General features: G+C 31.0%; 1 protein-coding gene across 7 annotated transcripts in view; it reads left to right on the plus strand.

Moving 5' to 3' along the window:
* LOC143222750 (ral GTPase-activating protein subunit alpha-1) overlaps positions 1-24,500 on the plus strand; it is a 191,441-nt gene that overhangs the window by 14,040 nt on the left and 152,901 nt on the right. For all 7 annotated transcript variants that reach the window (XM_076449694.1, XM_076449687.1, XM_076449691.1 and 4 more), the window contains exons 3-8: positions 1,583-1,632; positions 2,219-2,320; positions 10,249-10,480; positions 14,758-14,873; positions 22,762-22,906; positions 23,511-23,667. In XM_076449694.1, the coding sequence (XP_076305809.1) occupies positions 1,583-1,632; positions 2,219-2,320; positions 10,249-10,480; positions 14,758-14,873; positions 22,762-22,906; positions 23,511-23,667 (802 nt within the window). The remainder of the gene's footprint in view (positions 1-1,582; positions 1,633-2,218; positions 2,321-10,248; positions 10,481-14,757; positions 14,874-22,761; positions 22,907-23,510; positions 23,668-24,500) is intronic.

A 24,500-nucleotide genomic window follows, 5' to 3' on the forward strand; every position in this document is an offset into this window, starting at 1 on the left:
AGGATTTGGATTTAGAGTAGAACCAGTTAAAAAGTCCTCACACTTGTATTATGGATGTCTGTCTTCCTTCCTCATTTATTCTTCATCTGTGTCGTGAGTTATGGTGGAGGTACTTGGGATTGTTAGTTCTTTCCCTTCTACTATCTCTCAATATATTTTATTGTAAGGAGGTTATTGCACCTTGGTTGTTTCTAGTCAGTTTCAGTTTAGAAGGAGTTGATTTCTCTGGGGTAGATATCTTTTCAATACCCAATGTTAGGTTCTGGATCATTATATAATTTTCTGTTCTTAATATGTGCGATGTTCCAGAGTTGAGGATTTGAAATCCACTACAGTTTGTTAATCTTGAGGGGAAGGTGATGGTTCCCAGCAAGATGGATTTTGAGATGTAGTTGGTTGTGCTGAGTGAGGTCTCTTATTCCCTAGTCACTCTACACCTGGGGGCAATTCTGTTTTATTCCACACCACTTGAAAATGCTCCTCTTTTTTTTCTGCTCATATCTACTGCACCTTTCTCTGATGAGTGAAGAGTATAACTGGTTCATATGTGGTGTGTATCTCTTGTTAGATTTAAGAATCTGACTCTCTTGTCTCAAGCTATGTTCTTCAGACATATTTCCAAGAATAATTTTTCTCTTTCCTTGCACAGATCTCTCAACCTATTCAATGTGGGATTCTAGCTATTTATGTGAATGGAGGTAATGTACTGTATTGGAAGTTATACTTTTCTTATTCTGAAAATGTATTTCTGATAATTACTCTCTTCCTTTCCCACTTCCCACCCTTCTTCTCCTTTGAAAACTGGTGCTTTTATTTTCTGCCAAAATTCAGTGATAGTTTGGTAGAATTGATTAGAGGGAGTCGTGTAATGAGAGTTTGTGGAATGAATAATTTCCAATGGATGGGAAGCAGAAGGCTTGTAGCATGCATACAAAAAGGTTTTTGCAAAGAGAGGGCTGCATTGAATGAGATTAGCTATGTGAGGGTGGATAAATAACTATTGGAAATACACTTTCAGTATAGTAAAGTTATAAGTTCTGATCAAATAAAGCTCTGTACTTAGAGCAAGACTAAAAATCAATGTAGTCATTTATTCACAATTATTTTCTGTGTTATGGGTAGATTGAAAAACTTCAACGTTTTCAGGTTAAAATAAATATAATACAAAACAAATAAGTTATTTCAATTGGAGTATGTTTGTGTACAAGTCCTTATTTAATAATAAGATAAATTTATATTTATGTGAAATAAATGTATTTATTTTTTGTAATGAAAAATTCTAATGCTTATTCATATTAGTCAGTTCAAAGTAATTTTATTATATTTTTCCTCACACTCTCACATAAGTACATGTATTTCCTATTTATTTTAAACCACAATGTACTGGAGAACCAGTTTGCAGTTCATTTTGAAAGAAAGTCTTTATCAATCTCTCCTTGTATTCTAAGAAAGTGGAAATATACATGTGAGAAAATACACAATTTATAGATTATAGTATTTTTTACAGTTACCACTGAGACAGTGTAGGTATATATGTGACTGAATACAGTTGTTTTTGTAATTTATTTCATTATTTTACTAGTTCACAAGGCTTATCGTGAAGAATTAGAATCAGTCCGCTTTGTCTTTGAGGTAACATTTTAATTTGACATACTTTTTAGGTTTTGATTAAAAAAAATATATATATATATATATATTGAGAATATAAAATAAAAGTATAACAGATTTTACTCTGTATGTTTACATAATAAATAGTGCATTTGCATTTATTGTTTAATCTTTTTGTACAATGTTTATAAGTCTCAGTTGTCTAAATATGTAATAATATAATTAAACCAACCGGTATGAAACTTTATTTCTAGTGTAAAGTAAACCATTTCAATGCATAATATGTATTTACATTATATGGTTATATAATTTTTTGTGTGTAGAATTTGAAGATGGCAGGAACAAATGATTGATTTGGCTCAGATGTACTATACATTCAGTTTTTTTAAATTTTCAAATTATAGTTTGACGAATTTCAATTTAGAAAGTTTGCATTGAAAGCATGATTTTGATTTACCAAATTTAAATACATATTTCATATGTTTCATTATATGCCTTTTGAATGTATTTTTTTTATTGATCTGCTTAATGAGATAATGTTTTGCTTCCAGCATGTATTCTAAACCACAGCTGTAAAACATTAATTGAAATATCTATTTTCAAATTTCAGAAAATCTTACTTCTACTTCCTGAACTATTGCATAAGAAATGGCAATGCCACAGTATCAAACACATTTTAAAAAAGATGCTTCATCATGGAAATTCTACAAAGGTAGATTCATCTCATCAGTTTTATTAATCCACTAATTTAAGCAGGAAAATGTTTAAAGGCTGCTTATTTATTAATTTGTTACTTTTTTTTTGATGCACCAAGTGTGAATAATTCCATCTATTGTCATATGTATTTCAGTTTATGTAATCAGAGGCTCAGTTTAGGTTCAAGTTTTTTAACTGAACATTATCTTCACAAAACAAAAACACTATTCTATTTTAGATGTTATGTTAAATAAAAACAACTTTAGAAATATAAGATAAAGTTAAAAATAAAATTAAATAAACAGGAAATTAACTGAAGCAAGACAGAAAGTGCAGTTTTAAAATGATAATTATCAGATTGTGAACAAAAAAAATATAAATTAGAAAGTTTTAACTGCAAGACACCTTATTCAAGGACAAAGTAAGAAGATTTGTCACAAAAGTTTGAGATTATTAAACATAAGTTAATTAAAATTGCAAATAATGACTAAAATATTATTGGAAGTGCAAAAGTGATCACATGAAGAAATTAATCACAAGGTTTGGGGTCCTCTACTAGTACAGCAGTATGTTTACGGATTTACAACTCTAAAATCAGGGGTTCGATTTCCCTCAGTGGGCTCAGCAGATAGCCTGATATGATTTTGCTATAAGAAAACACACACACACACACACACTAGATTTGGGAAGTTTTGAATAACACAATGGATATTTGGAGTAATTTTTATTGAAAGTCGTAGAATTGTGTTTATTGAAAAAGAAACATGAAAACACTAACAATTCACATTTGTGAAAACTGTAATATTTACAAATGACATTTGAACCTATTTAACATGATGTAAGTATTTATAAAAAGTAGTTTACTGTCTAGAAATTTATTTTTTTGCTTACATATAAAATACTAAAAAAAATTGGATAGCATTTGCATCACAGCAAGTGATATTCTACAGTTGAATTATTTCCCACCACTAGCATAATGAATGCTGTGGCATATGTTATTTTTGCTTTTTTGGTTTTGGTGTAAGGAAATATAGAAGATCAACTACAAGTAAGAAAATTGTCAAATTATGTAACAAAAGCTAGAAGCTAAAACAGTAATGATGTTAAATTTGTTCACATTTGAATAATTTTCAAGTTAGAAGGAAAAAGAAGGTTAAGACTGTAATTTATGTCACTTCTGATACTCTGAGAGTTTATTGAAGAATTTTTAATTAACTACAAAATTAAAAGCATTGCATTTGTAAAATGGTGGTTAACTATAGAATTGCAACATGTGGCTAGTATGACCCCATACCAACTGGTGTTAGTGACTGAAAGTTTAATACTAACATTTGAGGGTAAGAAAGAACTACTTGTTGAAATTACCAAGTGTTATGTAATTTGATGTAAAAAGTTGTTCCTTTGTTTCAAAAAAGGACAATTTAGATAAATTCCAAAATTTTGTTTGGGAAGGTTTTGTCAAGCCTTGTGTAGAGTTAAGGTGGAGAAGGTAACAGATAAAAATATAGTATTACTGAAAACAAATATTTGAAATGTGTTTAGGAGGTTGAAGGGATTACATAAAGGGAATATGAGATTTTTGAGATTATGAAAAGCATTTTTATTCTTAAAATTGTTTTGCACATGAATTATTCAAAAGAAATACTTAGTATATTCAAGGACAAATCTTTATTTTGGTTTATTTAAAAATACTTCACTATAAAATGATATTTTATATGTAAAAACTTGTAATATTGACTGAAAAACTGCCACATTTTGTAACAGTATACACACTATATTGAAAGCTAGAAGTGTTAAATTTATAAAGACTCTAAACATGTAGAGAGAGGTCATTTGGTCAGTCAAGTTGACTGAGCCTGTGTTGAGAGAGTTAAACTTAAGGTTACTGACTTCACAAAATTTGAAGGCAAACCATTACTGACTAACCACCCTGTTAGAAAAATAATACTGTCTTAGCTTAAGATTACTACTCTGTTAAAATTTATACTTGTTTCCCTCATCCTACTGTTCTCAATGTTAAGTATGAAAATGTGATGCATCAACACAGTTAATTCTGTTTGCAATCTTAAATACCTCAATCAGATCCCCATAACTCTTCTTTTTTCAAAAGAGAACAATTTTAGAGTTTTCAACCTTACTTGATATGGTAATCCTTGCTTCCTAGGCACCATTATAGTAACCCTTCTGTGAACCTTTTCCAACAGTTGACTTTCTTTCTTAATGTATGGAACACAAAACTAATCATTTCCAAATGTGGCATAACCAGTGACCTGTACAATGAAATTATAATATCTTTAGACTTGTATTCTGTGCTTTTGTAGATACATCCTAAAATTCTATTTACCATACTACTAGCAATGTCTTTATAGACTGATCAACTATTACACCAAGATCCCTTTCTTTCATGACACTCTTAAGGCTATTCCCATCCAAATTATACTTATAATTCAAATTATAATAACCCATGTGCATTATCTTGCATTTATTATAATTAAAACCCATTTATTTGCCCAACTCACTAAGTGATCTAAATCTTTTTGTAAATCAGTGGCATCCTCTTTACAGCTAGTAACACCAAGGATATTCATATCATCAGCATATCTGAATAATTTATTGACTATTCCTTCATGTGTCATTGAAGTAAATCAAAAAGAGCAAAGTTCTTGAGACTGAAGCCTGAGGTATCCTACTTGTAATATTGTTTGACTGAACTCCATTTGTAGCAACCCTCTGCATTCTCCCATCCAGCCACTCTTTTATCCAATTCACTAACTTATTCTCCACACCTATAGAAATGATTTTTGTACAAGCCTTTGATGTTGCATCTTGTGAAATGCTTTCTCAAAATCCAGATACACTCTTAACCATCATCCACACAAGCAGTAATCTTTTCAAACAATAACAAAAGATTTGTATGGCAAGATTTTCCCTTAGTGAAACCAATAAAATTCTAAACTTTGTTAAATGACTTTGTAAACATCTTTTATCAGACTTTCCAAAAGTATTCCCACAACTGATGAAAGACTAATGGTCTATACATATTTGGAGACAATTTTTATCACCTGCCTTGAAAAGAAGAGTTACATTAGCTAACTTTCAATCCTCTGGTAGCTGCCTGCTATTCAAGGCCTGACAAAAAATAGTAGCACTTGTCTCACATATCCAACCTTTAACTTCCTTCAAAACCTTTGAAGAAATATTTTGACCAGTAGCCTTATTATTTGTTAAACTTCCTAGTTTGTTCTTAACCAGCTCAGAAATAATAGTCATCTTGTTTGATCTTATTTCCATCTGTTAACTGTTCAAGATGTGGAATACTGATTAAATTAGTATGCATTAGTAAAAACTGAAGAAAAAGCAGTTTAATAACCCAGCCATCTCATAATCATCATATAGAAGAGTTCCATCATCCTTCAAAGATCCTATCTTTACCCTAACATTTTGTTACCTTTAATGTATTTGAAGAATTCCTTACTGCTAATTTTTACATTTTTAGCCAATATTTTCTTGTACATCCTTTTTGATTCCTAATTTCTTTTTCACCAACTTTCTTGATCTTCTATAATCTTCTAAATTTCCTGTCATTTATATGATGTTTCTCTTTAATTTTCTCTCATACTCTTTGAGATCAAACCTGTTTTTTACTTACAGCTAACCTTTTCTATCTGTAAGAAATATGTTTACTTTGAATATTTAAAAATTTACCTTAGAACATTTTCCACATCTGATCAGCATCTCCACATAATTCAGCTGCCTGATTCACGATAGAGAATTCTTGTTGAATCCTTTCCGAATTTGCCTTTTTGAAAATTTAATAAAATATCATTATTCCTTATCTCTGTATGCAGCAAAACATTGAATCCAATAGAACAATGGTCACTTACACCTAGATGTTCCTTTTAATCATTTCTGTAGTTGAAATTAACAATAAAACAGCATTGTTTCTAGTATCCTACATGAATAATTAGTGAAGGAAACCACCTTGAATAGTTGTCAAAAACCTTTCCTTATTATTTGACTATTGCATTTTCCAATCTGTATGCCTGAAATTAAAATTACCCATAATTATGACTTCATTAACAACTAAAATCATAATCTCATTGTGAAGTTTCTCATTAACTTCTGTATCTTTTGGTGGTCTATAACTAATTTCAGTTAAGTCTTTTCCCTTTATATCTGCTGATAGAAACCCAAACAGATTAAATCTCCTTGCTATCATCTCAACTTCAACAGGATGTAATTCGTCTTTTACATATAAAGCCCCCTCCCCATATTTAGTACTCTATCCCTATTGAATAGCCTGTAACCATGAATTTTAAAGAAATTTCAGTCATTAAAATTTTCAGTGTTTAACCATGTTTCAGTTATTCTCGTTATATCAATCCTCCATTCCTATAAGTGCTCTGAAGTCATTTACTTTATTTCTTATACTTCTTGTACTAAAATAGTAATAATTAAGTCTACCCTTGTAACTACTTGTGTACTCATTTTCTATGCCAAACTTTTCTCTGGTCCTCATATGTTTTACCCTGGCTCTCACCAATATCTAGTCCTAGTTTAAAACTTTCCTTAACAGCTGTAGAAGAAAAGCCGGACCAATATTTTATTCAAATGTAAAACATCCACTCCAAAAAGCTCCCTTCTTCTGCTGAACTGATCCAACAAGTCCCACCAGCCAGTTTGCTCATTCTTACATACTAACCTAAGCCTAGCATCTTGTCCTAATGACTTCTTATACCTTCATCTCTACAATTTATTCTGGGAAATATCCCTAACAAAATTATGTTATGGTCTTTTTATTTAAATACCTTTATCAAATCCCTGTACTTATTAATTAGCTCTTTTGATCTACCTTTCCCTATGTCATTAACACCTACATGCATCACAAAAACTGCATTCTGCTAGCCCCCTTTATTATATCTCCTTTTCTGTCAGTTGTATCATTCACCTGTACCCGTGTAGCATAATCTGATTCTTTTTGCCCTGTTTATCGTACAGACCATGCAATCCACATACTTTGTCAAGACATCTTCTGTAACCTCCTTATCAACATTTTTCTCTGCTCCTTTTGTTTTTCATCTCTCTAATAGTTTCTTGTAGAAGCCAAGGTCTGAAGGTTGTTGCTCAATAGAATTTATTACTTTGTCCTAATAGTATTTTAACTTCCTGAATATCATTGTCAGCTAATCTCTTGCATGTAAAAGCTGAAGCCCTTCTTGAAATATTGCTGCTAGTTCCTACTGTCAACTCTTTATCAACTGCCTCAATTTTAAACATTATATCCTCCAGCCTACTAACTCTACATATAAATTTTACATCTTCATTACTAGTTTTATTAAAATTACATGTTAGTACTGAGTTCCCAGATCAAACTCAGTCCTTGTACCCATTACACCTAACAAACAGTGAAAACTCTTACACTAGTCTTAACAATTGTATTTATAATTAGAGCCTGAAAATACTCAGTACTAAAAACTGTTACTGTTAAGTCTAACATTTAAGAACCAGTAATTAGTATTTTTATCATCACTAATCTGTCTTTATACAAAAATGGTGAATTTTTTTCATTATTTTTCATTTTCTTACCTAATATAACTAAGTAACTTGATACATTTCTAATTTTTACATTTTGTTAATTTTATAAGAATACCTAAATAATACAAAAAAAATAAGAAATATAGTGCTTACTGGTCTTGTTTTTGCCATTGAAAGTTGATGAAATTCAAGCTTATTTTTCATGCCAATGGTATTACTACATTAAATAAGTTTTTTTCTGATTAAGTAATACAACATAGAACACAGAATAATAAAATGCAAAAATCAAGCAATATCCTATAACTATTTTAAATTTTCTTCCTTTCTGACTATACAATGAGAGCGTAAAATTTCAGCAAAGCTGGTTGATGTGATTTATGTGAGAATAAATTTGAAACTGAATAATGGGATATACAATCCCATATACAGAAAACAATAATGTATGTTACTTGAAAGTTAAAAATTTTGGCTTTCTGTTGGGTTGTAAGATGTGAAAGAGAGGGCATTGAAAGTTGTTCTGGTTTTCTAGTTTATGACTTTGTGAGCATAAGGTGTGCTTGTGAGCAACCCTTAAGTCGTATGTATGTTATTTAATTTGATAGGATAATGTGAGCTACATGTTCACCGACTAACTTACAACTTGTATGGTGGGAAAAATAGTTAAACACAGTTCAAAGGGCGATAAAAGAATAAGATTTAAGTATAAATAGATATATACTGTTATGAGATTAAAGCTACTTAGGATGAACAAATATAGTTTCATGTCACAATTTGAAATCATTCTATAAAGAAAACAAGCACAATTTAGACTTATTTCAATTTCTTTTGGTGGTTACAAGATCAGTTGATTTGACCAATTTCATATGGAGTTAGAGTAGAGTATGTATTGGATAAAATATAGTTGTACTAAGAAAAAATGTTTAAAACTTATTTAGCAAGTTTTAGAGATTTTGTATATAAAACTTTTCATGTTAAGAAAAGTGTTTTTGACTGTGACATGAAAATCACTTTCCACTCAGAGTAATCAACACTTTGACTCTATATTTATGGAGAAATTTTTTTGTGGATATACTTGCTTAAAATTTCTTATTGTGTCTGCAAATTAATCTTTGTGTTTAATGAACATTTATGAATTTTGTGAAAATACACACAATTATATTAAATTATTATGAAAACCCTAAAAGTGAAATTTAGGTCAAATCTGAGCCTGTAATTGAGAAAGTTAGTGTTTTTATTCAAGTGAGGAGAATCTTTTAAGTTTAAAAGAGTTACTTACCACTTATTAATGTTATATAACTAGGAATTATTAAATAATTTGAAAAAGTGATTTGAAATCTCTAGTTTCCTCCCACAAAGATTGAGTTTTTTATTGATAATATTTTAAAGGCACATACTACTTTCTCTCTCTCTCCCTCACACACACACACACACACACACACACACACACACACACACACTGTACTTTTGTATGTATATGTTTTTATGATTGTATGTATTTGGTTGTCCTTACTGCAGACTTTGATGGGAAAATGCTACGTCCTGTTATCCTGAGTCAGCTGTAGTAGTAAAGAAAAGTTAGTTTGTGAATTTCTTAGACGTGAGAATAGTTAGTGTAACAGTTTTCCTAGAAAAAATATGTAACGAAGTCGACATGTATTGCTGTTAAATTTATGATGTGTATACTGAAATATGTTAAAAAGTTGATAATATTTGAAATTAAAAGAGGTGCAGTGAAAGCATTCTTGGACAGTTTGTAAAGGATATTATTATTATTGGATAAAGATATTAGCATTTTTATTATAACTTCATTTTGTTACTGTAACACTTATTTGCATGTAATATTGTTCAAAGCAGCTTCGAAGAGTTATAACTGGTCCTACAGTATCTGAGAATTTCATATCCGTAAACATATTCATAAATGTGTTTTCCAATGATGATTTTCCAAGATCAAATGTAATTAACTGTTTGCTTCAGATAAATATTGTAAAGAATGGTTATCATTAGTATTTCTTAAGATTAAAAGTTGCAATTTTACTGTGGCTTTATTTTTATATAAATTGTGTGTGTGTGTGTATATATGTGTGTGTCATCCATTTAAACATATTTAGTTATCTTATTGTGTTATAAGTTGTACTGTTCATGCTGCATATTTGCTGATCAGTTATCATTTTTTGCCATTTCTATTTAAATATAATAATATCATTTTGAACATCTTCCATTCAAATTTAAATTTAAGAATGAGATATATGTTATGTTTCTGAATTAGTCTGTGTGAGTGTACATGTAACTGCTCATCTAGAATGTAGTTTTTGTATTTGTGTGAAAGAATTGACATATAAAATTGGCACAGAACATTTCTGTATTATTATTTCTTTTGTTACGAAGATAAAATAATTTTCTTGTTTTTAGTTGCGTGTAGAAGGTGTGAGAATGTTTCTTCTGTGGTATCAAATTCTTGAAGAAGAAAGTTCAGAAGATGAAGATGCAATGTTTTGTTCCATTGTTCCTGGTATCATTCCTGGTGTCCCAAACCCATACTTGTCACCTAACATTCATAACAGACGTGGTATATCAGCTACTGCAGAAACCTATCCTGATTATTCCACTTTTTATACTCATACTGCCACTGAAGCTGATTCTGGTATATATTTCAATTTTTTTTAAAGAAGTATATGTTTTCAAATTATGAGTATGTGAAATGTATGGTTAAAGAACAAAATAAGATAAGATGGTGCTCAAGATATTAATTAAAAATGATATTAATATTTAAATAAAATTATCTGAAGATTTGTCATGTAGAAATACTAACAAATAATTTTGCAAATTCACATGTGTATATAGCAGAATCTTAGAAGTATGTATTGCAGATGTGTACATAAAGCTCTTTTGAAAATTGACAAATCTTTATATTTAGTAATTCAAGCAAAGTTTAATGGCTAAATCTAGCATACTACTTGTAATTATGTTTTAAATGATGTATACTGCATTTGTTTCTTATTGTTTGAAATGTTTACTCAGTTTGTGTGAAAAGTTAAAGTAACATGCTTAAAATATTCATTTTTCAAATAACATGCAGCACTGTAGTATTTCCCTGGTAAAAGAGTTTTCCTGCACAGTAGTCAGTTAGGCCTGCTAGCTTGATGTTTCCAATGTACAACTAGGATTGTGTAGGAAAAATATTCAACAATAATAGAAGTGTAGTTAATTGAAAATTATTCACAGAAAAGAACAATCACAGTAACACAGCACAATTATGAAAACCCAAACAAGGGCAAGTGTTCAATAGTGTGTCAATGTTTAAGAGTAATGTGAAATCTTTATTTAAAGTTCTTATCAGCATGTTGTGTCTTTTCTGTAAGTAGTAATTTTAAGAAGTTGCAGTGATGGTCCATCATCATAAAATCTGATCAAATTAAAGTTTTTGAAAAATGTGACAAACATGTTATAGTAGGTCTTACAACAGAAGGCAGAACAACCTGTTGTCACACATCTTAATGCATTTGACATTAAGCATAAATTTTAATAATTGTAATTTTTTAAAACTTTCTTGCTAAAATAATTTTTTTAACTTATGTTTTTGTACATGAATAACTTCATCCAAAAGATTTTATATGTAAAGCTACATGTTCCAGTTCTCATTATTTCAAAGTTAATCACTAATGGGAAACAGTAAAATTCCTTTATGGGCATTCTATTTTTATTAAAAATAGTCATAGACCACCCTCCCTACTGATTTTGGTTATCTGTGAAAATTTCACCCTTAAAACCTATTTACTTGTATGCCATTGAAGTGAAGCCTTCAAAGGTGTTTGTGCTTGACTTATTTTAAGTTATGCTGTTATTAAAGGAGAGAAAATGTCCGTATATATATTTGTACTTCATGAATTGTACCCATTCTTCCACATCTAGTAAATTAGACTATTTTTTATTTCTTGTACCATTTGTACCAGGCCGTAAGTTAAACCAGTTGAAAGCATTTTATTTGTTCGTGCCTTTATGCTCATTTATCAGTATCTGTATAAGATACCTATATCTTAACCTTAAACTAGAATGTTTTTTTTATTTTTTTACATGCAGTATTGAGTGAACATGTCTAATGAGCCAAGAAAGCAGGAAGTCTTTGCTGATTTATCAAGATAAAAATGGTGATGAAATACGATTTTTGTGCATCAGAACCTCAACAGGTGTGCATACTAGCCATTATATAATTTCTGAGACAGATATAGATATGAAATCATGGAATTGGGATGAATTGCTTTGACAATCAAAGAAATTGCATATATCAGGTGCTGAAAACTGTCATGACAGAAATTTGAAACATCTAAAAACTGTTCAAGTTAACATTATGGAGTTATTTGCTTGTATACAGGCTGCCAAAAGTAGTGATCAGATTACTGCTACTGAAGCAGTATGATGTACAGCAGTTGCAGTGTGTTATCTGCATGTTAGTGTTTGTGATAAAGTTCTTCCAATAATGTTTTTATATTCAAACATTGACACTGCTCTAGAGTGTAAGTAAAATAAAGTAAACAGGATTATTTCTGACAGACTAAGACCTCATATTTGAAATATTATTAAAAATAAGATATGCAACCCAACTCTTGCATGGAAGCTGATTTAACTACAACTGCAGAACACTGACAACATTTGGATATTCCAGTTCAATACTACTCCAACCAGTGTCAACATATTTCTCATTTGGTGTTAGTTAAACTTGGTAGGGCTCAGGCTGCAGTTATTCTTGAAATGATTACTGCTGTTGCTGCTCCTATTTACGCTTAAAATGTTATAGATATCAACTGACAGGCCAGATGTAATGAAGGATTTAACTAGAGGTGTAAAGGAAACTCTTAACTCCTATATTGTTGAAATTGACACTTGCAATAACACACAAGGTTCACAATGCTTTTTTATCTGCCTTTGTTTCATTTGGAAGTGGTGTTGAATCTTTTGATATTGAAATGTTTTATTTATTCAAGGTATCCTGTGAGACAGGAAGATTTTGAGAAAGTTCAGAACAAGTGCAATATGACAAATCATGTTTTCCTTTTACGTATACAGAGTAGATGGTTTACTCTAGAAGATGTTACAGAAAATCTTATGAAACAGTATCCTGTAATTAATAACAACATCAAGAATATGCAATTTTTGAATTCAGTGATGTCCATTTATAAAAAACTATAATGGCTTTTTCATCATGAAGCTTCTTTTATTTATATTTTATGTGATGAGCTGTAAATGTTGGTTGTCATACTAATTTTTCATTTTGTGAAATATGATGTTGTATGATATAAATATGGAGCTTAGCTGTACAAAATTTAATTTTTCTGCAAATGAAAACCATCTGAAGTTTTAGACATTAGACATGAAACCAGTAAGATACTGAAAGAACTTCTCTTGGACAACAAAGTCACTCAGCATGCATATTTTCTTTTTTTTTTCCTTGAGAGCTAAGATCTTTGTTAAGAATCTTGTGTTAGCTTTATTTGAAAACACTGTCTCTGAAAAACATCATCTTGAAAGATCTATAGTTTTTGCATTCTGTATTGGTAGAAGGAGATCGGTCAGGTGAAGCCATTCAAAGAGTAGCTGTTGTCATTAAATTGTTTTTCTAAAGTGAAGTTGACTGTGCAATTGATGAGTGGGAAACTCACAGTCAAGCAATTACCAGATGGATGAAATTTCATACTTTCTGAAGATGAGAAAAGGAATTGGATGATAACTATGAAGATCCAGACTTCGATGTTGTGCATGTGGATTATTTTTGGGCTTATATATTTTCTATCAAACTTTTGAATGGTTTGATAAAATATTCAAGTCTGACCATCTTGATGAAGATTTGTCTTATATCTCATAGAAATGTGGATGTTTAGCACTTTCAGTGAAAATAAGCTGATCTTAACTTCAGGACTGAATCAGGTGTCTGAGTATTTCATTGATTATGGAGCCACCTAATCATTTTTGCATAAATGTAGCAGCAAGTCTGAAAACCTAAATGCATTGAATATATATGTTTGAAATGCTAGAGCTTTTTATCTACAATGCCTTGAAATACAGAAACAAGCTTCTGCTCACGAAGCTGATTCTAAAGAGACATTGAGAAGAAAGAAACCAGAGACAGTAATGCAAAAACCTGTTGAAGTTGATTCTTTAAAAAAGGAAGAAATGCAAGTGGTGCATGCACTGTCAAATATTTCAAGTGAATGGATGTAGTAAATGCTGTTCTAAAACAAAGGAAGGAGCTAAAACATGATGTGAAGGTGTGAAGCATGATTACAAGTGATTGTTCTTGTTACAAGATATAAGCATTAGGCCTATTATATTTTTAACATTGCACTATGTATCTAGTCCTTTGTGGATTTTCAAGAATTAGAAAAGTTTATAGTTATAGTATTCCAACTGCTCTATGTTTGTTGTGTTCCAGCTGATCTGATGAATTTTGAATTAGGCTGAACATGTTGCTAGCAGTCGTTATGGTAAACACAACTTGGGTTAATACTATTATCACATTTTTCTAATTCTTGAACATTGTTATTGGATTAAATTAAGAATGCATTGTTAAAAATATGATAGGCTTAATGGTTATGTCTTATGACAAGTGTAATTAATTATAGGTTGTGTTTAATTAATAATGTGGTTTGTGTCACAACTCTACAGAACAATTCAAGGCTACTGGTGATGGTGTAATGTAAAAAAATTGACTTGTAGCTTTAAAAAGTGTATGTGCATGCATGCATACATGTATACAATATAAATATATGTGAATATTTTAATAAGTTCTACATGCTTAGTGAGAGAATTTTGATTTCATCTTCTTAATCGTGTTAAATTAAACATAACCACAACTTATAACAACAGAATCAGGTTTACTACTTGAAATATGAAGAAGCAGTGCCATATTTTTTTTGTTTACTCCAGGTCCTGTTTGTCCAATAGATGTCTCTCCACTGTTACCTCCCCAGACTGGTGACCAGCCCATTGAAGATCCTACAAAATTATTTTTAGAATGTTTATTAGATGGAATGGTGACCCAGGTAAATGAGTACAATTTACTAATTGAGAAGGTAGTAAGTTTAGTTAGTATTATTATAATACGTTTCCCTGCTTTAAATATTAGTTGTTTACATTTTCAGTTTAGTTCAAATAGAATTCTGGGATTTTTATTTTCCAACAAAGTTTACAAGTAACAAGTAAATATATGGTTTGAAAGTACTATGTTTTAACGAATTACATTATTTTAACTTTTTAATGTTGTGTAGCTCATTAAATTTCTTGCTATGTACTTTATTCAATCAGCCAAGTTTGTCACCCAAAACTGACCATTTATAATTTGCATACTATAACTTCGTATATGATTTGTGTGTTTTCATGAAATCTAGTAGGCTTTCAGCAAATATTTATAATAATTCTTAAACAAAAAAAATTCAGAATCTTTAATGTATTTTCACTAAAAATATCTGTAAAAATACTAAGTCAAGATATTGACTGCTCTTAGTTCAAAGTGATTTTTATGTAATGAATAAAAATACTGTTTTTCAGGTGTAAAATCTCAAATTTCATTTACTTAATCTCTAAAATGTGTTAAGTAAACCTCAAGCTTTTTTTTTCCAATAAAACTTTATATTTTTCTATTAGTTTTTGTGTAGCAGTTTGCTGCCATAACTTACTATTGATTATTAATTTTTTTCTCAGTTTCACCTTGTTCACAGTTGAAGATGAATTCTAAAGTTTGTGTTTTACAACTTCTTTTATTATCACTGCTACTTTGAATGCTATTACTGGCTTCTTGTCTGGGGATCTTGACTGAGGATGTTTTGGCTATCATTCTTTGAGAAATTGATTGTTATCAGAGGTGTCCTTTTTCTGCTAACAGTGTGTGGGTTTCTCATGCATTGTTCAAACCCGTTTGTGAACAGGAGATTTTTGACAGTTTTTTTACTCCTCCTCCTAACTATGCTGTACCTATCCATCATCTTCTACAAGATCTGCTAGGCCAAACTGTATCTTTTTGGATATGCTTTTGCAGGTGTGTTTCATTTTCTAGTTTTCACTTTTTTCATATGATATATTTCATTTTTTTAACATGACACCAGTTATTAGGGTTCCTCATTTTCCATTTTTTCCCTGATATCAAGGTTCATATTTAGCATTTCCCAGTTGAGAATGAGTGTCAGCATGGCTCACTCCATGAACTTATAATCTTTATGCTCTGGCTTATCAAGCTGGTCAACCTTCTCTCAACTTCCAGCAGTTGGAGTTACTTTTACCAATGTGGGAAGGCTGTTCCTTATAATTCTGTTCATTTCTTCCACATCCATTTTCCTGATCTTCATTTACTCCTACAGTTCTCCTGCAGTATTTCTCCAACATGTACTTCTTTTCTGAAACAGTAGTAATTCTTTGAAGGGTTTTGGGGAAATTCATTTTCCCTCCTTTCTCCTCCTTGGTGCTACTGTCTTCTTTGGGTCAATCTTTTCATAGGTTTCTCATTTACCTTTCCCTTATTTGTGTGACTTACAGATTGCCACTCTTCTCCAGTTTTTTTTTTGTTTTTTTTTGGAAATTTTCCAGAGTGTTTGGTGTTGCCAATGGACTCTGTGAATCCACATTTGTCCCTTAAATCTTTGATTACTCATTTCTTTTATTCTTATGCCATGAACTCTTCCATGACTGTTTTTCATTCTGTGAATTTGTCCCTTATCAGTTTCTATCACTTGGAGTTTGAAATTTTGCTTCATGTCTCAAAGTTGGGTTCAGTGTAACCAGAAGTTTCAGTGACTTTCAGGTGGTTTCTAATCTAGTGGGGACAAGTGTGACAGTTATTCACTACTGTTTCATTTTTGAGTAATCCAAGGTTTGTCCCAAAGCTTTTCATCCTCTTCCTTTCCTTTCTACCTTTGAATCTTGTACTGATTTCCTACCCATTAACTCTGTATCCAGCTATCTGTTTGAGTCTTCTCAAGGTTGTGCTGACCCTTCTATCATAGATAGCTATCAAACCTATCAGCCAGTCATTTCCAGGATTTTACTTCAGGTATTTTGTCCTGTTATCTGTGTTTCCTGCTTTAATCGATTTTTGGTTACTTTCCAATTTCAACATAGAATCCATTTTCACACTCAAGAAGGTTTTTTTCTCCAAGGCTGTAGTGACCAAGAATGACATCTTGAATGCCTATCTTCATATTCATATTTCTCATCAGTCCACATGCTGTCTTTGGTTTATCCACCATGGGATTTTGTATGAATTTCATGCCTGATCATAGTTTAGTTTAGGCATTATGTGTATTTTATTGAATAGTCATAGTTTTTCCCAACTTAAGCATGCTCTATGGTTGTGCTTACAGTGTTACATTGATAACTGGCTCATGTCAGCTCATTCCAAACTGGAGTCTTCTACGACACACATCTGCTGTTGACAGTAGTAACTCATACTGGTTGGATTCTACACATGTTGAAGTTTTTATTTTTCTTCCTGCTATCTTATCCATGTGAGTATAAATTTTAACATTTCCCTCATTTGGATACATCCTTCTTTACTTCTTCTCTATGCACTAGTGATTTCAATTCTTTATGCATTTACTGCTTTCTCAGTTTTTACACAAGTTCTGTTGCTTTTGAGAACCTAGGGCTTCTATATTCCTTATTCCTTTGGATCAGGTATATACGATTTCTTCCGGGATTTCTACATGCCCCACGGAATCTTGCTTGGGATTCCTTGGTCTTTCTAGTTACCCTTCCTCCTCCCTTTAGAGACTATCTGCATTGGTGGTTCAACAAGGACAGCATGATGAAGGGAGTACTGCTTCTTCCACCTCATCCCAATTTGCATCAAAATATAGACATTTCTGTCCAAGGTTGGAGAGTGTTGATTTATCAGCAAGAGTCTTCTGGGTAATGGTCTAACATTCTAACATCTTAACATTTCATCTTGGGAGTTTATGACAGTACATTGGTTAATTTTCTCCCATGTGTTACTGTATCAACATGTTGTGTTTCACTCCAACAATAGAACAATTGTGTCATATTTCATTCACTCTGGGGGCATGTGTTACTGTTCCCTTTGTGGTCAAACATCGGACCTTCTTTCTTGGGCCACATGTTGTAGATAAACCTCTTTGAATGTCATGTTTTGGATTATTTTCAAGATCCCACTAGATTTATTTCACACACTAATAGATCACACACTAATTTTTCATTCATTAGGTTCTCAGATGGCTATCCAGTCAGTTGGGTATGACTCATTTGGATGCTTCTGCTACTTTACTCCAACACCAAGTTGCTTGGTTTTAGGTGTCTGGTTCATCATCATCAGACCCTGGCAGAGTATTTCCTCAGTCAGAACAGGTCTAGCCAGTTCCATTTACTTTACATCTAGTTTTATAAAACTTTAAAGGGACAAAAAGTAGTTTGTTAGCCCATCAAGGATGCCCTTTCTAGTTTCCAGCTATAACCAGCCCTTACAAAATCATGTATTCATCCAATCTTTTGCTTGAACTCTGTTAAATTTACACCTTCACCACTCTTGAAGGCTGTTCATTCCAACAGCAAACTACCTTGTCTGAAAAAAAATATTGTAAAAACAGCATACTACTCTATGCTGCCAAAATTTGAAGTTATGACCTCTTGTCGTATTTTGTTCATTGCTAAACACAAAATATTTGACCTATATTATCAGTATGTTTAATAACCTTAAATATTTCAATCAAATCCCCTCCTTCTCCTCTTTAGGAAAATGTTTTGATATTTTAGTCTCTCCTCATAGGACAATCTCACCTAGTAGCTCTTCTCTGAATTCTCTCCACCAATTCAATGTTCTTCTTGAGTAAGAGAGCTCAAACTGTACTCTAAATGAGGCTTACAAGTGATTTATACACTGAAACAGTAATATCCCTTGTCTTATGTTCAGTATTTTTATGGATACTACCCACAACCCTATTAGCCCTGTTGCTAGCTACAGTATACCGTTTAGATGATTTAAGTGATTTTTTGATTACAACACCAAGATATATTTCTCAACCACAGTACTTAATGTATTCCTGTTTAAATTGTAACATTAATATGAATTGTGAAATTCTACATGCATTACGTTATGTATTGAATAGTTAAACACCATCTTCCGCATATTGGCCCAAATGCATTAAATGATCTAAATTTCCCCGTAAGTCTGCAGCATCTTTGATACAGTTAGCCACACCAAAAATCTTGGTGTCATCTGCAAATCATACAAGTTTGTTGGTCATTCCATAGTCAATATCATTAATATAAATTACAAACAGCAGAGGACTTGGTATAGAGACCTGAGGCATACTGCTTGTAACTGTAATATGGTTAGATCTAACTCCATTTATTACTTCTCTTTGGTTTCTACTCTCCAGCCAATTTTCTATTCAATTTAATGACATTTTCCCCACACCCACAGATTTAATTTTTGTAACAGGTCTTTTTTTGAGGCATCTTATCAAATGCTCTCTGAAAATCAAGGTAAACCAAATTCACAGCATTTCCTTCTCTTGTAATAACAGCCTCAAATAATGTCATAAGATTTTCCCTTAGTGAAAAAATGCTGGCTCTTTGACACTATATTAAATTACTTTAAGTGACTCAACAATATATCTTTGATCATGCTTTCCAAAACCTTTCCAACTACTGATGTAAGTCTAACTGGCCTATAATTGCCTGGACAACATTTATCACCTCCTTTAAATATTGGACTAAAATTAGTGATCCACTCTTCTAATAGTCTTTTACTACTCAGTGAGCTATAAAATAAATATTAGCTAGTGAATTACAAATAAAATCTATAATTTCCTCTAGAACTCAAGTATAAAAGTTGTTTGGTCTGAGGGATTCGTCTGTTTGTAGGTTTTCAAACTTTTCTCTTGCAGTTGCACTTTAAATGATATCTTTTACATCAGTATTTTCTCCATACATTATGTGTTCTGGTTAAGACAAAATACTTGTATCTTTCTTTGTAAATAATTGAGAGAACATGTAATTTAATAAGTTTACTATCGTAATATTTTGAGATCAGTTCCTTATTATCACTTTTAAGAGGCCTAATCCTTGTCCTAACATTTTGCTTACCCACCACATACCTAAAAAAATTCTTTATTGTTTGATTTAACTCTCTTAGCCAACTCTTTCATATACAGTTTTTGCCATTTTAACTTTGTGTTTTTAACCAGTTCTCTTGATTTTGTTTAGTCCTTCAAGTCCTTATTGTTTCCAGTAAATTTCAGTTTCTTGAGTTTATATTTTTTATCCCTAATATGATCTCTTAAGCCTTTACTATACCATACTGATTTATTCCACTCCATTGCTATTTTTTTTATATAGGGAATATGTATGTTCTGTGTGCATATTAATTTTTCACTAAATGCTCTCCACATCTGTTTAAAACCCCCTCCCAACTCTTTTAGTTCAATTTACAAAACCATATCATATCTCATTCCAACAGAATTGGCTTTTCTGAAATTTGGAATTGGGGTATTGTTATTCCTTAATTATAGATGCAGTAGAATGAATCTCAAACCTATTAGTGCAATGATCACTTGTACTTAAGTGCTTACTAACCACAACTTTGTTTATTATATTCACATTGTATTCCAGTATTAAATCTAATATAGCTTCCTTTCTTATAGGTCTCATCATCAGTTGGTGTATAAAAGTATAAAAATAAAAATAATGTAAAATAGTTTATTCTGTGATCACATTTATTTCATAATTATCCACATACCACATTTATCTTGCATATGAAATATTAGAATGTGACAAAATTTATTTCATAAAAAAAATCTTCCATTTTCGTTTATTTTGCACATTTAATGGAGTCACTTTGAATGTGGCAGTTTGGCAGTTAACAAGAAGTATTTTGTTGTTAGTTTTCAACACATGATTTTATTATCAGTTTATAAAATAATGTGTAATAAGTACCCAAAATTGTGGATTAGAGAAATAGGAAGAAAATTGGAAACCAAAGCCACTGAACATAATAGAAAAAAAGACTCATTATTTACCACCTTTGCAACTTAAAAAAAATTCATAGTGAAGCTGTAATTTTAAAGAAAGAACCAAACATTGAAAACATATCTTAATTGAACAAAATGGTTCCATCCTAAACCAAAATTTCACATTGAAATTTGGATCTTTTGATCTTAACTGTGAAAAGGAACCATTCTGAAAATTTAAAACAACCAACAGAAAAATAAGAATAAATATCTGAACTGAATTACTGCAAGAACCTGGCCAGTGTTTAATAATGTAATCCTCTCTGAATACAAATGCTACATCAACTGTAATATGTTGCATTAAAACAGTTTCAATTTGCCAAAAAAACTTATTTAATTTCCATATTTCATTTATTTTTTGCTTTCAGCACAACTTTGATCTATATCAACAGTTCAAGCCCCTTATTTAAATTGATTTCCTCTTCTCAGCTTCAGACATTCACACCTTTTCCAGAGGCATTGCATTAGCCATGCTTGCCACACAGATTAGTCAAGTCTGTCGTTCAACAAACCACAAGTTAATAATCTTCACACCCTGCTTGTAACTCATAATCAAGTTACTTAATGTCTAGAGGACTAGCTTAAAATCTACTAGATTCATTAAAAGAATAAACCTTAATTCTGTGAGTAGAGCAAAGACAACAGTTTCTGACTGTTCCTGGTAATCTTTCAGTACCTGAAAGTTTCTTAAACCAAAACATCTATGTGTATATACCAAGGAGTTTGAGTTGAACACACTGGGGTACCAAAATACATATACTAAAATGTAAAGTAATCTCTATTCATGTGATCTCTCTTTTGTGAGGTCCTTTACAGAGGGTGATGTTGATTAGGGTGAGATCTTCATCTCATGCTTCACATCAGAGTGTTTCCACTGCCCGAGGCTGGTGTTGTGTAGTTGGGTACCAGTCTGATTGAGCTTGATGTGACCTGCCACATGGAAACATTTCTTCCTACCATTATTTGAATGTTGGATTCCTGTATGTGTGATTGGTTGTGGATTTGTTCACATGTCTATTTCATAGATTGGTTGGCACTGTATATTCTTCCTTTCTACTTAACTTGAGGTAAATAAGGTGTGGACTCTCTTCCTACCATAGTTTGGAGGTTCTATTCCTGATAATACTTAGTGTTTTGGAAATAATATTTTGACTTTATGTGTAACAAAGGGGTTAAAACTTCATCTGAGCTGTGGGAATGAAGTTTGAATTGAAAGCTAAATATACAATTCCCTGTACAGGAAACAATATAATATGCCATTTGATAGATTGAAACCTTGGTTTCTATTGGTTGTAATTAATACAGTATTATACATCAGCAAAAACTATTGACAATTTTTGAAAGACAGTATGTAATAGGTGGGCATGGAAAGGGGTCTGTAACCAAAGCTAATTAAGACTAAATTTTTGTTTATTTTAATTCCTAAACGTTTTTTTTTATATATGCAAAAATGCAAGAATAAGAAAAGGAGCTTAGGTTCAAGTACTGAAACATTGCACAAGAAAGGTTAAATTATGTGAGGGAAAGAAAGAATTATTATTTGCTGAATATAGTTTTTATACTGCTTTAGTTATTAACAAAAGGTCATAATTTCTTTGAGCTGAGATGCATGCTTCACATGAAACTGATGATAGAATAGTATATTCAGAAATGTTCAACATATGTATTGAGTTTTTATTCCAAACTATTGTTCTTGTCTTCATTACAAGAACTAGGCTGTATGGGGTGATTACAATTTTAGAAAAGGCAGTGGAAAATAAATATATATCATCCAATATGAATAAATCTTTCATGTATTATAGTTTTTATATAATTTTTTTTTGTTTTGCACTTAGCATGATATTGCAAGTACTTCTGTTTTTGTAAAATGTAATATTTTAAGAAATATTAACAGATTTCTGTTTTTTTTATCTAGGTGGTTAAAATTGAATGGAAAGAAAAAACCAAGATGAAACAGCAGAGATGCTTTAATTTTCTATTTGAAAAGTTTAAAAAATACTACCTTCCTCACATCTTTCCAAAGTTTTCCTGGGATGCTAGCATATATAAACCCAAATTAGGTTTGTTTCTTTTGTTTTGGGAGTATTTATTTCTGACTTTATTATATTATGTTTGTACACCTTCATCCGTTGATTTTGTTTTTGCAATATTATTAACCTGATATCAGTAACAATTATTTAACTGTCATGGGAATATCTGTGACCCTTTCTAGTGTACATGCTTGTTTTAGCCTTGTAAAATGTGTTAAGTATTTGTTTTGAGAAGGAGGTATGCAGTAAAATCAATAATTTAATAACAAATAATTTCAAAAAATTTGCATACTTATACATTTTAAAATAAACACATCAATAATAATGTCACATAATACTTTTTACAAACTGAGAACAATTATCTGAATTTTTTCTGAATAAGTTTCATTGTGATACATCAGTAATGAGATAAAAGTAATTATACAAAATTGCATATTTACTGTTTGTATTTAAAAATAAACCTGGTTATATATCCTAATGGAGTAAAATGAGTTTCTTGTATGTTATTATTGTACATTATATATGTATATTCTGGTAATTATATTAAAATAGTTTTTCTTATAAGATTTTGTGTGTACATTAATGTTGGATAAAGTTTAGTTTTTGCATTAAACTAGAAATTTGCACTTTTCAGAACTCCCAGAATTAAGGCAGGAACAAGGTAACCAAACACTTAACCCCTCTGATACCTTGGCTCAGTGCCAAGCAGTGATGGTTCGATGGGTAGCAAACTATACCCACTACATAAAGAAGAATGATCCTACAAGCACTTTAACTTTTCGGGATCAAAGGTACCACTTTGTTTTCATGTTATTTTTTATGAATAATAAATATGTGACTGACCATGTGTCCTCTTTGCACTCTTTTAAAGTCTTTTTAGATTGAATACTTCTAATTTTGATAGACATTGTAACCATAAAAAATATTGAAATAAATCTAAATTACCATTTTTTTCTTATCTATAATGATTTCATTTTGTGATATGAAATCACATTCATTTATTCTAAGTGGCTTTAAGTTCATAACTGTATAATAATGTTATTATTTTATTGCCCTTTGAACTGTGTATAACTATTGTTCATGCCATTAAAGTTGTAAATCATTGGAGAAATGTGAAGGACATGTTATGCTATAGAATTACTTTAACCTTGAGCTGCTCATGTGCATTCTTTGTAAAACATTTTTATTATTATTATCTATTTTATTTAATCTTATCTAACCAAAAATGTTTCCAATTTTATCATTTTAGTTCATTTTATAATGACAGTAAATACCTATGGAAAAAAACAAGAAATATAGGTTCTCATGTTTTTAGCTCTTTACTCTGTGACACTTAACCTTTCATTTTATAGTAATAATACTACTGCACTAAATAATTTATTTTGAGGACATTATAATGAATAATTTACTTTTAATTTTGTACTTTTTGGAGGGGTGGTACATAAATTACAGAAGAGGGAATGCACAAAGAGGAAATGTCAAAATTATTTAATTAGTGAAATTCAGTATTTTTTTAAGTTATTACCTTATAAAATTAAGAACATAATATATATATATTATTAAAAAGTTTAATTATTAGCTACATCTTTAAGCCAAATTTATTTGACCATGATAAGAAAGTAGT

Source organism: Tachypleus tridentatus, chromosome 8, assembly GCF_004210375.1.
Source record: "Tachypleus tridentatus isolate NWPU-2018 chromosome 8, ASM421037v1, whole genome shotgun sequence".
NCBI lineage: Eukaryota > Metazoa > Arthropoda > Merostomata > Xiphosura > Limulidae > Tachypleus > Tachypleus tridentatus.